At 40.3% G+C, this 16,359-nt stretch overlaps 1 protein-coding gene across 3 annotated transcripts in view; it reads right to left on the reverse strand.

Annotated features, from left to right (window-relative positions):
- mapk8ip1b (mitogen-activated protein kinase 8 interacting protein 1b) overlaps nucleotides 1-15,575 on the reverse strand; it is a 44,513-nt gene extending 28,938 nt beyond the window's left edge. Inside the window, exon 1 of one of the 3 annotated variants that reach the window (XM_026159904.1) lies at nucleotides 15,423-15,575. In XM_026159904.1, the coding sequence (XP_026015689.1) occupies nucleotides 15,423-15,499 (77 nt within the window). In that variant the 5' untranslated portion in view covers nucleotides 15,500-15,575. Of the gene's footprint in view, nucleotides 1-4,158; nucleotides 4,957-7,469; nucleotides 7,606-15,422 lie in introns of those variants that run through there. The other 2 variants (XM_026159975.1, XM_026159822.1) reach the window with 2 other exon arrangements.
- Between the last annotated feature and the right edge of the window lie 784 nt (nucleotides 15,576-16,359).

Below are 16,359 nucleotides of genomic sequence, written 5' to 3' on the forward strand. Positions count from 1 at the left end.
ACCTGTAACCCTGGGCTATTTCACCACAGGTTTGCATATATTATTAAACTACAACTGAGGAAAAGTTATCAAATACCAGACTGAATATGCCCTCTGACCAAAGCTATCAAAAAACAACATTTTAACTGGTTTCAATTGCAAGTTTTGAGCAGTAATCCGGGCTTTTCAAGGGATATTATGAAACGGTGAGTCTACAGAGTTATAAGTGAGAGGGACTGAGTCCATAACAATTAAGTCAACAGTGAGAAAAGTGTGAAGATGGAGAGAGTCATGGAGGGAGGTGGGAAAAAGAAATACTTTAAAAAATAAACCTCTTTGTCTGCAGCCAAAGAGAAATCCCAACAGACTCTATACCACAAAGCAAATTACATTGTCACACGTCGAGGTTCACAGGGTGAAGGGTTGAACAGTTCTCAGATAAGATGGGCTGCACGGGTCACATCGCAGTTAAATAAAAACGGAATGCAATTATTTGCAAATCTTATAATCCCACATATTTTCTTCAAAGTAGAAAACAGATAACTTTTTGAATTTGATGGCAGCAACAAGTATCACAAAAGTTGAGACAGGGGAAACAAAAACCTGTAAAACTATGTGGTAGTAAAACAAAACATCTGGCAACAGGTGAGTAACATGATTGGGTATATATATAAAAAAATAATAAATCTTGTGGCGGTAGAGTCTCACAAGCAAAGAAGGACACAGGTTCCCCAATCTGCAAAAAAACTCCAGATATAAATTCTGCAACAATTTGTTACTCAGTATAAAATTGTCACAACTTTGAATATCTCATCATCTACAGTATATACAGTAACATCATGAAAAGATTCAAAGAATCAGTAATGGGTGCTTGTGATCAAAACAGCATCCCAACTTTTCTAAAATTGGAGTTGCAAATGCACTCATTTAACAGTTGATTAGGTACACTCAGCTAAAGCTAAGACGATAATACAACAGTTCTCCAATAAATCCTCCCTTCATCAATGTTAAGTTTTCAGTTCAGTGGAAATTTTGCTAAAGAATTTTATTAGGTAGTAGAATAAATTATTATGAATCATGTATTTTTTGCCTAAGCATTATAAATGGGATAAGCAGTAGAAACAGCTGCCAGTTTCACACAATCCAATCAGCAGCTGTCCATTTATGGGCTCAAATTGTGGTCATAAATATTTTGTATGTGTAAATCAAATGCATATTTGTGTACTGAGTTTTGTAACATGGTAAACCAAAATATCTGAAAGTTTTGTGTTTGTGCATCTACAGATGAGAATTTGTGTGTGTGTAAAAAAGATTTACACGAGTTACAAAATGTTTTGTTAAGATCTGGTTACAGATACAAAGCAAAAAACTACGTGTAAACCTCTGCACACAGGTTTCCTGGCTGCGTGTGGATTTCAACTTAGAAGTACAAATTTTGACCTGATTTTTCTTCCTTTCAGCTGATTGGTCAATGTCATGTCAATTACAAATTTGACAATCCAATCAGACAACAGATGGGTTTGGCTGTTGGAGTGATGCTTTACTGAGCTTCAGGTCCTGGAAGAATAAATGCCCTTTTACATGCCAGCCCACCATTTTCCTTCATCACCAGGAAGGAAAACAGTCTGTGTGTGTCTGAGTTCGGTCACAGGTTTTTTGTGTCACAGGTTTACGCGTTTATGCAGAAACCTCCAGTATGGGCTACTCCAGAGCCTTTTCAACAGCGCTGCAGACCTCGGGGGGAAAGCTGTGGAAATGACACAGTCTTCACTAGTGGGGATAGTTACAAAGCTTTCTTCGTTATGAATTAGCGATACATGTTTTTGTTGGATATTTGAAGATAAAACAACACAAACTCTTGTAGAGGACATAAAGTCAGATACAATTTTTATACTTTTATACTTTTATACAATTTTTATACTCAAATACAATATTTTTTTAAACACTAACAACTGAATTTAAAATTCACCTTCCTGAAATTGAATTTGTATTTTTGAAAATTGTAATATTAATAGATTGAATTCTATTTAAATGTGTACACTGATCAACAGGAAGTTTGCTGGACCAGATTATCTAGGCAGTACTTGATGTGGTAAGAAGACTGTCATTGTTCCATAGTGCCACAAAAGTATACAGTGTTTGGATTGATCTTAATCAGTATGTAATGGTAAGGTTTTGACCCCCAGCCCACTGACACAGTCCAGCTCTATCGACCTTTCAACATATGTCTGCAAACACTCGATGCACCTTTGCTAGCTTTGCCTTGAGGCAACTGTTGTTGTGGTTTGGCAATGAATAAATACAACTGAAAACAAATGGAATTCCCTTGGGATTATATTCCTGCACTATGTATACTCATCATCTCGCTACACTTACAACCTTACCAGCGATCAATGCAGGCTGACTCAGCAGACTGCTTGGGCTGTCCAGGTCAGAGATTCCTGTGACACATTTACTGTGTCATCATTACTGAAAGTGAAACATGGCAAATAGGGTCAAGATGTAGTAACAACCGGCCAACATCAACATCATCACCATGACACAGCAGAGAAAACCAAATAAATTCAGCAACATCTCACATAGGACGGGACTCGGGATTCGACTTGGAAACTAAAGGCTTCATATTTTCAATTTTTAACAATTTTGGCAAAGTTTAGAAAGAACAATTCAAAAGTAGTTCTGTAATAAAAAAGAACACATTCAAGGATTGAAAATTGACTAATATGTCTCAAAACATAAATTTCTCTCTACAACATGTCAAAAAAAACTTAAGTTCACCTCTCCTTGGCTGATTTGAGCATTTCCTGCTCAGATCTGTGATTTTGATCCCATTCTCAGCACATTTTATCTTTCTGCTGAGATTATTTAATTTGATTATTCGCTTTAAGTGATGTGGGTTTTAAACTGTTCAGCTTTTAAACGGTCCCTGCAGACAAGTCCCATCAGCTCATGTTGTAAAACAACTTCAGATTGTAACAACACTGCAGGACGGATGTTTCAGTTTTATATCGCTAAGGATGTGGGACAAACTGCAGCATTATTGTAACAGCAGGTGGTGACAGGGCAGCTTGCTGCCATGTTTGTGTCTCCTCGGCCTGTCTCTCTGCTTGTGTTAATGAAGGGCAGAATGACCTCACGCTCAGGCCATGATGTGCTTGGCCAGCTCAGTAATATATAAATATCTCTATATATGTATGTATATAAGAAACAACCCAATATAACCCTGATAGAACTACATTTATCTAAGGCTTGCTTGCAAATTCACAAATGGCAAACAAGGTCAAATACGGGTATTTTCCTTTTAACTCTTTTTTATGTTGATCTGAATTTGATATAATCTCTGTGATAAAAAGACATTTTGCAGTTTATCATAAAGGAAGGTCACACAGCAGTGAGAAGACGACTTCTGTTAATAGAAAGAGATAAGAAAAATATGCAGAATGGAATTAAATCTCCTGACAAAGAGCAATGAGAAATAAATAGTGCTTCTATATCTTTTATTACAGTGAAAACAGGAAAACCATGCTCCCCACATAATACTTCTCTTAAATGCTACGATCACATGTGTTTCTGTGTTGTGTTGCTCTGATCGTGCTATTCTACCTTTCAGCCCAGTATTTAGTCATCACAGCAGCTCCAACTATACTCTTTTCCCTTCCTTACTCATGTTTACACTACCACTAGGAATTATGAGGCTGCATGCTCTCTGTCATTCATTAGCTTCGCCCTCCTGCAAGGACAGGAGCACAATCAGGACCGTCCCGTCCAATTCAACAGATCCAAGTACAATCACCCTCTTCTCCATCATCAGCTGCATGAAAACAAACTCTGAAGACAACAATCCGTCTACACAGTGCTTCTCCTACACCGGCAGTTCCACTGTAATACACATGCAGCAGGATAACATGTGATTGCCTCTATGGTCCTATTTTTGGTCATCATAAGGCAGCAACCTCCGCTGCACGTTCTACCTCTCTTGTTTAGGTACAAACGTACACACAGTCATATAAAGGCGATCTCCTTCAAGGGCATGCTGTACCGAGGAGATGCCAAATAGCAAGAAGAAGAAACATTAGCAGTTACACACTTGCAAGGTCACACACAGCCATGTTGCTGCATGCCAATAAACTGAAAAAAGAAAAAACAAGAGAGAGAGAGAGAATAAGACAGATGTCCTACCATTTCTCCCACTGGTCCTCCATCCAGCCCTCTCCTCCTTCCCCTCCCGAATCCATGCTGTAAGTGAGGAGGGCATCCACAGTCAAGAGGAGAGGAGGAGAAGAAGGAGCAAGAGGGTTAGAAAGTGAAAGAGGCAGTGAGGGAGGCAGAGAGGGAGGAGCGAGTGTAGGAAGAGAGCTGGGGGAGAGGGAGAAGGGGAGCAGCTCGTCCAGGGTCGATGGAAGCGGCGTCTGATTCAGAGCCCGGCTGCTGCTGCTGCTCATTGGGAGGGAAGCGAGATGGATGGAGGATTTTTTTCCCCCCAAAGAGAGGAGCTGAAGCCACCAGAGAACAGTAGTATTATATAACCCTCTTTCTCTCTCCCTCTCTCTGATGTTTACTCAGATTTACTATGCCAATGCTGGAAACTGCTGGTGTTAGCAGATCATCTAACAACACGGGAAGTCCAAACAGGAAAAACATCAGCACAGGAGGACACTCCTCTCTCGCTCTCTCTCTCTCCTCTATCTGTGTAAAACACGGTCACCCTCAATTATTCATGGGGCTCATTGATCACAGAAGACTTCTAATTTTCCCTTTTCCATCGCTCTTTTTCCCTATTCATCTTCTTAAAAGAAGATTCTAGCTTATCATCATTCATGAAACTACTGCACTCAGTGCTGAGATCTGGCAGCATGGCGACAGTGACAAAATAAGAAGGCTGACAGGCCATAAAGCAAACGTAGACAGGTGCCCAAACAGTCACACGGTATATTCAGATAGTCTGCAGCACTTATCGTAAAAGACGTCATTCCTTTATGTCTGTGAAATTTCTGACGCAAAAAAGATGTTGTTGTGTGATGTATTGCTGTATTATTTCATAAATAATAATACTGTTATTAGTAAAATTTAAAAATTTCACTTCAACAAAACCTCTGACTAAACAATACAGGGAGTGCAGAATTATTAGGCAAATGAGTATTTTGTCCACATCATCCTCTTCATGCATGTTGTCTTACTCCAAGCTGCATAGGCTCGAAAGCCTACTACCAATTAAGCATATTAGGTGATGTGCATCTCTGTAATGAGAAGGGGTGTGGTCTAATGACATCAACACCCTATATCAGGTGTGCATAATTATTAGGCAACGTCCTTTCCTTTGGCAAAATGGGTCAAAAGAAGGACTTGACAGGCTCAGAAAAGTCAAAAATAGTGAGATATCTTGCAGAGGGATGCAGCAGTCTCAAAATTGCAAAGCTTCTGAAGCGTGATCATCGAACAATCAAGCGTTTCATTCAAAATAGTCAACAGGGTCGCAAGAAGCGTGTGGAAAAACCAAGGCGCAAAATAACTGCCCATGAACTGAGAAAAGTCAAGCGTGCAGCTGCCAAGATGCCACTTGCCACCAGGTTGGCCATATTTCAGAGCTGCAACATCACTGGAGTGCCCAAAAGCACAAGGTGTGCAATACTCAGAGACATGGCCAAGGTAAGAAAGGCTGAAAGACGACCACCACTGAACAAGACACACAAGCTGAAACGTCAAGACTGGGCCAAGAAATATCTCAAGACTGGTTTTTCTAAGGTTTTATGGACTGATGAAATGAGAGTGAGTCTTGATGGGCCAGATGGATGGGCCCGTGGCTGGATTGGTAAAGGGCAGAGAGCTCCAGTCCGACTCAGACGCCAGCAAGGTGGAGGTGGAGTACTGGTTTGGGCTGGTATCATCAAAGATGAGCTTGTGGGGCCTTTTCGGGTTGAGGATGGAGTCAAGCTCAACTCCCAGTCCTACTGCCAGTTTCTGGAAGACACCTTCTTCAAGCAGTGGTACAGGAAGAAGTCTGCATCCTTCAAGAAAAACATGATTTTCATGCAGGACAATGCTCCATCACACGCGTCCAAGTACTCCACAGAGTGGCTGGCAAGAAAGGGTATAAAAGAAGAAAAACTAATGACATGGCCACCTTGTTCACCTGATCTGAACCCCATTGAGAACCTGTGGTCCATCATCAAATGTGAGATTTACAAGGAGGGAAAACAGTACACCTCTCTGAACAGTGTCTGGGAGGCTGTGGTTGCTGCTGCACGCAATGTTGATGGTGAACAGATCAAAACACTGACAGAATCCATGGATGGCAGGCTTTTGAGTGTCCTTGCAAAGAAAGGTGGCTATATTGGTCGCTGATTTGTTTTTGTTTTGTTTTTGAATGTCAGAAATGTATATTTGTGAATGTGGAGATGTTATATTGGTTTCACTGGTGAAAATAAATGATTGAAATGGGTATATATTTGTTTTTTGTTAAGTTGCCTAATAATTATGCACAGTAATAGTCACCTGCACACACAGATATCCCCCTAAAATAGCTAAAACTAAAAACAAACTAAAAACTACTTCCAAAAACATTCAGCTTTGATATTAATGAGTTTTTTGGGTTCATTGAGAACATGGTTGTTGTTCAATAATAAAATTATTCTTCAAAAATACAACTTGCCTAATAATTCTGCACTCCCTGTACTACTGTTTATTTGTTTTCACCAACTGGAACATTTTTTCTGAAAACATGTAGGGGCATTCCCATTTTGGACATCCCAACTTTTGACAAGGAAGTTCTTAAAATTCGCTCTCACTAGCGTTTCAGTTTTATTTTCAGTTGTGAGCATTTAGGTTAGGAAATCACAATGAGTTCCAATATGGTTTTACCATGTTAAAGACACGTTACAAAGTTCCATTCCCTTATTTTCCAGGGTGCCCGTTTACCTCTCATGTTCTAGGGATGTAGCATTTCTCTAGTCGAGAATAAATCTACAGTCTGCTTTTCACAGTCTTTTATAGCTTCCCACTTGATGTTATCCCACCACTGTCGCTGCTGTGAAACCCTTTTGATATTGCTAATGCAAGCATAATAGGATGGTAAAAAGTGCAGGTCAGTGCATAAATGTAAAGGACACAGGGTGAGAATTACCTGACATTCATTGCGCAAAAATTAAAAGATTACTTCATTACTAAACTGGCCAAGCTTTCACAATTTTACAATTGTTTTTCTTTCCTTAAAAAACCCCCCATTGTTTTGCTGTAAGCAGAATGTCTGTAAATTGAAGCTAAGAAATAGCCTCAGTAAATGTATATGCAATCATATTCTCATTAGCCGTGTGGCTGAAAACTTCATTTTAACACACAGCTGTAGATCATAATACCAGTTTGCATGGACTGTAGATAAAATATGCATATAGTTGTTTCCACTTTGGTTTTTTGAAACCAAAGAGGTGTCTCTAAATTTGAAATGATTGGATGGATGAAAGAACTGCCAGGTATATATAAATGCCTTAATGCACCTTTAAGACTGATTGTCTGCATGATCAACTCGGTCACCTATAACATCTCCAGGTTTCTGGTTTCGATCCTCAACCCGCTGGTGGACAGCTCTGAACACCACATCCAGAACACCCTGGATTTTGTTGAGAAGGTGAGAGATGTCATTATGGAGGCAGATGAAACCATGGTCTTGCAAGACGTTACATCTCTCTTCACGTGCATCCCAGTCACGGAAGTGTTGGAGGTAGTCTGTAAGAGATTACAGGATGACACCAACCTCAGCAACAGGACCACTCTCAGCATCGACCAAGTGTGTTTGCTTTTGGAACTGTGTCTTCATTCCACCTACTTCACATACAAGGGTCAGTTCTACAGGCAGAAACATGGGTGTGCCATGGGCTCCCCAGTTTCACCCATCGTGGCCAATTTGTACATGGAAGAAGTTGAAAAGAGGGCTTTGCTATCCTACCCTGGAACACCACCAAGCCATTGGTTCAGATATGTGGATGACACCTGGGTGAAAATTAAATCTCAGGACGTACCACAATTCACGGATCACATTAACTCAGTGGACTGACACATCAAATTCACCAGGGAGGATATGAAAAGTGGCAGGTTAGCCTTCTTAGACTGTGAGATTTCCATCAGTAATGGGGGACATCTAAAAGCTGACGTGTACCGTAAACCTACACATACAGATCAGTATCTAAGGTTTGACTCTCATCATCCACTGGAGCACAAACTGGGTGTCATCAGGACGCTACAACACAGATCGAACACCATCCCCACTGACACAGCGGCCAGGGAGGCAGAAGAACAGCACATCAAGAAGGCCCTGAGTAAATGTGGTTATCCCAGCTGGACTTTTGTCAAAGCAGGAAAGGCATCTAAAGAAAGCTCCAGCAGATCCAGGAGAGAAGGACAACCGCTGCCCAAGCGAAAACCTGTAGTGATCCCATAGGTGTCAGGAGTATCTGAGCAGTTGAGACGCATTTTTTCTAAACACCGGGTCACTGTGGCTTTTAAACCCCAAAACACGCTGCGCCAAAAACCGGTCCACCCCAAGGATCGGGTCCCCCGACACAAACAGAGTAACATAGTGTATGCTGTTAAGTGCCAGGAGAATTGCCAGGATTTATACATCGGGGAAACCAAACAACCTCTGGTGAAGCGGATGGCACAACACAGAAGAGCTACCTCGTCAGGCCAGGACTCTGCAGTCTATTTACACCTACAGTCCAGTGGACACTCTTTCAAGGATGAGGATGTTCACATCCTGGACAGGGAGGAACGCTGATTTGAGCGCGGCGTCAAGGAGGCCATTTATGTGAAAAGGGAAAGACCATCTCTGAATCGAGGAGGGGGCCTAAGGGTACATCTTTCGCCATCTTACAATGCTGTGATTGCAGCCATTCCCCAACTCTCTGTGAATGGTACTCATGGCCATTGATCAGTGGTCTTTGATCAGTGGGTTTTGGTCAGTGGTTGTTGATCAATGGTCATGAGAATTTGCATAATTAAGATTAAGGAACTGACCTCCCAGCCCATTGTTCCTCAGTGGGCTGGTTTCAGTCAGTCGAATGTACTGTTTATAAGATTGGGGAAACCTGCAGTCAGCTGAGACTCAAGAAGTCACTTGGATGAGTGCTGAAACGTTTCTCCCAAATGCTACGTCCAGATGAAAAGAATCAACTTTTGGAGGTTTTCTTTCCTGGATGATTGAAAATGCATCAAGACCTACCATAGGTAAAACAGACACCTTGTCATAATTCTTTCACCATCTTGGTGAAACCAGATGTCACAAGCGAAGCAGGGATCTTTTAGAAAAACTAAGGGAACGTTAGCAACTTATCTTTCTCTAAATATAACTGTAACTCCTAAATTAGGTTTTACTTGTGCTGTACTTGCTTTTAAAGAGAGAGAGAGTGACAGAAAAAGAAGAGCGAGAGAGGGTCCTGTACTGTATAAACAGAACAGAGTGCTGTCAAGTCAAACATGCATTGTTAGCAGAAATGAGACACAGCAGTAAATGATCATCCACTGGGAACAGCAAGCAGGGCAATTACTGTCCACTAGCTCCTACTACAGGTGAAATTCAAATCAACCAACATTAAAGCTGCAAATGAAAAGGTGAAAGTAGAGAAAGAGGGTCAATGGATAAATGACTCAAACACTTTTGTGGATTTATAATTAAGAGATTACTGATAAACTTTTGATTTTTAAGTAATTTGGGGAAAAAATGGAAAGATGTGCCTACGAGTTCTGATTCCTCGGGACATAAGTCATGCAAAATGCAAGAGTATGGGTGGGCAATATAGCCTCCAAATGTTTGCAGCAACATTTACAAGAGAAATGAAGGGCCTTTTCCAACTTTCTTTACCAGAGAGCTAGTGTCCCTGATGACACACTACCTAATTTGAAATGTAAATCTACTGAAACAAGGTGGCAGCAGCAGCATTATAGCAACAGTAGTGACACAGCATAAGTCAAATGTAAGCATAAAAGTACTGTTGTCAATGTTAATTTTAAGTAAAAATATAATATGACTGCTTAACGCTGCAGTTAAAGTAACTTAATGATGTAACTCTTCTGCTTTTGCATTATTGTCACATATTAAAATTGAAAAATATTTTCTATTATGGATGCTGAATTTGGATCAACCTTTTTAACCAACTGCACAATGCATCCTTTCGACCATGAAAGAGCATCAGTAATTGTATTTGAAATTTCACAAACTGCTAGCCAGCTAGGGTCCTCCTTGGCATAGTAAATCTGAGTAAACATGATCTACAGTGAGCTGGAAAGGCATATCTAACCAGAGCCTGAGGAACGAGAAAAGCTCTCGCCACTTTATCTCACTACGGCTGTAGAGCAGAACAGGCAAATACCTGTGGAGTTCATTCAACGGATTGGAAACTTATTAGCAAGGCAGTTGATTATTTCTTTATTATTTATAATGTGGTTAGTGTATATGCTATTATTTAATAATTCATGAAATTTGTGAGTGTGCTCAACAACATTTAAAATATGTGCACACATGATCTGCCTCGCTGCCACAAATACAATCTAATTCTGAGGGAAACATCCCTAATTATTTTAAACATAATCATGTGTAAAGACTTTTCCTTCAGTTTATGCTAACATCATTCAAAGTATTATCCTTCTTACTTAATCCTGAAATATATGTTATCATAGCTGGCAATACTGTTGTGAAATCAGTTTCTTCCACAGGTTACAATCCTTGCTGTAACGTTACTAGACTATTCGACAACCACCCATAACATTTCAATCTGTGTTTTGTGAGCAAATTTTAATGTTAACATTTTAAATTAAAATTATGCCAGTATGTCAGTGTTTTAAAATACCTTTTAATAAAGGAGTCTGTTTAAGTACAGTACATAGGATAATAATTGTGGTTTGGTAATGAATTGGGCATGGAGACTCGTATAATCCTACTGGTACCAACTTCTAAATTTCTGGTATCATGACATCCCTAGAACAAACTCCAGCTGCCTTCTACTTATGTTCTTTAAACACGAAACAGATGAATGATGACCTACAAAGGTATTTTCCGTGCCCTTAAGGTGGAAACTTTTATGAGCAATATTGGAAATGACAGCCAGTTTAATGAAATACATAACAAAAACTACTGGCAACTGGCAACACACCTGAGTTGCCAATTTCAAAATCTTACGTAGTCCCATTTTCAAGTTTTTGCATTCACAAGATTTTCAGAAAGCATACTCTGACCATGAGGTCAAGATCACTGACATTCAAACTTATCCAAGGTTTTTAGTAGATGCACTTATGGCATCAATTTGAAAATCCTACGTATCTTTGTTCTCGACTTATTACATTCACAAACTTAGATGTCCACTCCACCCGCCTTGTCCATCTGTCCAACGGGGTGATGACAATACCTTTATTTCAGCTCCAGTTGTTGCTAACAGAGTGAAAGTTCCAGCTTAGACAAGTTAACCAAATCAAATTAATGCTACTGTATGATAAACCAATCAAATAACTTACTAGAACTCTCAAACCCTATTCACAGAAAGCTATTTTATAACTCTAACAAGTGATTACAGTTAACTTGCACCTGTTGAGAAAGACAGGCATTACCTGATCCATCAACAGGGATCTCAGCTGGCTGATGTCTAATGAGTTTTTCCCTTAAAGCACCCTAGAGTAGTCTGCAATCCTATACTGTTGTTCTGCTTCATATCTTCTTAATTATGCTTAACTACGCACACTTGCACAGATACAGATTTCCCACTACGCCCTCTTGTGCCACAAGTGAGTTATGTGAATAATGCATGGCAGGTAATTTTAAAACAAAAGTTCACATAAATGTATAGCCCAGCCCTCACCACACCACTCCCTCTAAAATGAAAAAATACAATCCAGGTTTGAGACTTCCTGAACACCTAATTTCACATTAAATATTACAGGATAGCTGAAGATTAAATTCTGTTTGGGGATGACTAGTTGAAAGGTCTAATTATTTTATGCAGCCTTTATAAGTTTTTTAGTTTTCCTTTTTTTGTAGACTACATTGTGCAGCATTTTGCTGTCCATTGCTTAATATCAGTTACAATATGACTGCCGGTTTCCCGAACATTTCAACAGTTTCTCTTCATCTCCAGGATGAACATAAAAAGGATGTTCAAATGCAGAATTCAACATCACTTTAGACTATTTTTTTAACTCTGCTGTCACGGCTCATTGTCAGCTTGAATATCATTAACACCACATGCCAGAGTTTACACACGTTCTACCAAAGCTGCCTAACAGGAAAACGTTTCGTTGTTGTTATAGTGCACAGTGTTTATAACAACCACATCATGAGTTGTAAAACTCTTACTAGCTAAGAACTGATATGAATTTAGAGATTCAGATTTCCATTATCAAGATCACTTATCGATTAGTGTCCTTATCGATTCTCCTGTCAATTGTCATTGGGTTGAGAGTCACCACCAGCAGCCAACACATCAAAGACATCACATTTGTGGGAAATAACTGTATGCTGTGCGGTCAAATGTTTGTGCATGCTGGAGGCTCTGATTAGTGTTGGGGTCATTACTTAAAAGTCAAAAGATGTATTACTACTCATTATGTTACTTTCACTATTCTCTGTAAAATGACATGAAAAATCATTGTCTCATAATTTACCAGTTAACAATAAAAACCTATAGGCTACAGGCCAACATACCAACACAAACCCCTATTCTAATGAGGACACACTCATGACGTTTCTTTCAGTATTAAGGTATGAACACAAAGTTGACAACACAAAGCAAAAAGATGAAAACTAGCACAGAGAGACTTTAATGCGATCGCCACAGTGATTCTACTTTAGAAACATGAACAGGGAGAAAAATGCTAGAGCCTGACTGCTCATCAATTTGTTGCCTGTTGAAGTTCAGGGTCTGACTGTTGGGCTGGGCTCTACACTCAGCTTTAACATCACACTGGGTTCTTGGCTAGCTTAGCATGCTATCTGTGCAGATAATTGCAAAGAGCTGAAGTTCTTTTAGCAGCACAAGGTTTCTGTCCTGTATGCAGTTTGCACTTTACCATTGTGCTCTCGTCCTTTTGTGCAATAAAAATAAAAGTTATGTCTATATTCATGCTGTAGACTGCACCGCTACTTTCCTCCTCCAGGACACCAACTGAAGTGGAACCAATAAGCAGAATCGATAGGAAAGCAGACTAACAATTCCAAGGAACTGAACTACTGGGAACTCAGTTTCCATCCTTAGCGGTAACATGAGTCATCCAGGGTACACCCAGTGAGAACAAACTTTTCAGTAAAGCAGAAGACACAATTTGCATACTGATAAACCAATAGAAATAAATGATTTTGGCAAAAAGAATTTTACCTGCTGTACATTTTGGATTAAAAACCTAGAACCTTTACTAGAAATCTATTGTTATACAGAATGATTTTGTGCGGCTATCTGACTTTGTGTGGCTCAAGAGTTGGCAGTTCATCTTGTAATTGGAAGGTTGCCGGTTCGAGCCCTGGCTCCGATAGTCTCGGTCGGTCTGTCCTTGGGCAAGACACTTCACCCGTTGCCTAATGGTGGTGGTCAGAGGCCCAGTGGCACCTCTGTCAGTCTGCCCCGGGGCAGCTGTGGCTACAATATAGCTTGACATCACCAGTGTGTGAATGGGTGGATGACTGAATGTAGTGTAAAGGGCTTTGGGGTCCATAGGGACAAAGTAAAGCGCTATACAAATACAGGCCATTTATCTGACTTGCATAAAAATCGAATGGGTGTCATCCTTTCTGTATAACCCAGTTCTTTATGACTAATACATAATTCAGTTGCACTCAGATTCATGCCACAAATCCTAATGCGCCACTAAAACACCAGAAATAAAGGTGAGGCGTTTATGTGTCTCACTTACTGAACATCTCCAACACAAAGAGCTGGTCTCTTAACTGCAGTGGCTTGGGCTGAGACATAGGATTTCACTGTAGCGTGCACAGGCAGGGAGGTGAGAGAGAAAAACATGACAACATATGGCCGCTCTGGGACTGGGCCAGCCCCCGAGATTTTGGATTATCTGGCTTCTTTCCTCTAGTCAGTCACATTTCCCAAATACCAATCAGCAGCATTCAATCCCCAATAACAGATCATCATGAAATCCTGAACAAAGATGTTTGGTGGTTGTTTTCAGCTCAGCTAATGAGACAAGGACAGACTGGGCCAGAGGCTGGGTGTTTGCAGGAATGTGTGTGTGTGTGTGTGTGTGTGTGTGTTGTTGTCTCACTAGAGAATATTGATCACAGGCCTCCATCCTCACAATAATCACCCTGAGGTAATGCCACAGCTTCTCTTAAAGCAGAGCTGCAATGGTCTCCGAGTGTGTGAGGCACTCAGCATGTGAGAGCAGACATCAGCGTGGAGCTAATCTCTTGCAGTGCTCAGCTCTACAGGTTGAATCCCTCTGACTGGTCACCTGCCCTACCGTTTTTAAACAGCTGATATCTACATGTCCATTTGTAGAGCACAAAGATTCCCCAGACTGCTTTTTTCAGTCTGAAAATCAACCCAAGGAGCAAAACCAAAATCTAAATTATTATTGTAAGGATGTAATTATTTTACTGAATATTTTGTTTACTGAGTACATTAGGCTATTCAAAATCAGTCTGACTGTGTGGCAAATCTATGCATTGTAAAAGTGAGTAATTGGGACAAATAGTGTACTTGTTTTCTTTTTTTGTTCTGTCTTTTTGGTGTTTTATTTTTAAGCTGGTATAAGAATAATAATTCAGGAAGAATGATTCAATAATGTTTTAAAGTCTTTCCACTTAATATCAAAGTTTACTTACTGTTAAACCACAAAAGTCAGCTTATGATGACGTATGGCTCTGATAACATTTCCATAAAATCATCAACACAATCAGTCCCTTAAATATTCTTTTGGAGGCATATGCTTTACTCCTTGTCTGTATTGTTAAAATCCGAAAATATGACACTAAATCAGTGCCGGGTTTGTCGAATCAAGAGTTTTAGCAGCAAATCAAGCTCAAAATGATGCAAACGTATGATGGAGACTTGGACTGCGTCGTAAAGGAGTACCAAAGCAAAGGAAAAAATATGTATTAAACATGCACTACGACCAAGTATCCTTGTACTGTGAGGATTTTGAAGCAGACTAGCAGAAAGTAGGGCATATTTAAACCATGTTTGCAGCAGGGAGCTCATCGCTCGTGTCTGTCCACCGGGAGCAGACACGCCCAAGCACAAAACATGCGACTCAACAACACACTGCAAGTCGGAACGCTGGAAAGCTCCGCGGAGACAGACACTGTTGCTGCTGCAGCGGCTCCAACCAGCCAGCATCAGCACCTTCGGATATGCAAAACCGCAGTGGTTCATCCCTCATTCACAGCCTCCAGCCTGGTGGGCAGGCTGGCAGCTCGGTCGCTCCCTCCCTCCAACCCTGTGTCCGCCGGGACCTACCTGAAACTGGCCGGGGACTTCACCTGGATGTTGCGGCCAGACGGCGGGGTAGCTTTCCTCTTCTCCCTGTCCGCCATGCTGCCCCTTTCTCATTTCTCCGTTCCGCCGTGCAGCTGCCCGGGAAAGACACCTGAGAGAGGTCCGGCGATAGGATGCTGCCTTCGAAGACTGTGGGAAACATAGTAACTACCTAAAGTGGGGCAAGAATGATCAAAACTGGTAACGCCCAAAGATTTTGATGTATTTGGAAATTATTCGCCCTGTAAAATTATCCAGTTTGTGTTTTCCTTCATTAAATTATATATATATATATATATATATATATATATATATATATATATATACACACACATACATACTCTATGTAGACTTCTATAGCTGCTCAGCACAACGTTAAAGTGAATGTTGACCAAGGTGCCATGGTCTTATAATTCTGTCCCTCTCGTTTTTAAACAGAGTTACATAGCTGAGATGTAATTTCCTAAAAACATCACCTAAATTTAGAACTTCAGGAGGGTCTTAAGCATTTGCATAAATATTTCTGAAAAACATGTAAGTTGTGTACGTCCAGAAGTTGATCAATTCGATTACCTCATTCTTCACTTGAACAAGTGTCAGATTTACATTTAAGCAGGTTATTTCCAAAACAGAAGACACAAAAATAGACTTCAGACAGTCGATTTCCGTCTTTAGACAGAAGAGAAGAGAAAATTACTGCTATATGACTTATAGGACATTAACTCACTGGGTTCTGTTCTATCTGGATTTAACTCAGACTACACAGTTCAGTTTGCTGTGAGGACTTTTTTTTCATACAGGCATGAGTGGCTACAAAAAAGACTACAAAAATATATGATAATCTGACATGTATTTTTTATATGACAGCGACAGTTTATGTAATTAATAACATGTCATTTCTTTTGACTACAGGGGTTTA

The sequence above is a fragment of the Astatotilapia calliptera genome, chromosome 1 (genome assembly GCF_900246225.1).
Source record: "Astatotilapia calliptera chromosome 1, fAstCal1.2, whole genome shotgun sequence".
In the NCBI taxonomy this organism is placed as follows: domain Eukaryota; kingdom Metazoa; phylum Chordata; class Actinopteri; order Cichliformes; family Cichlidae; genus Astatotilapia; species Astatotilapia calliptera.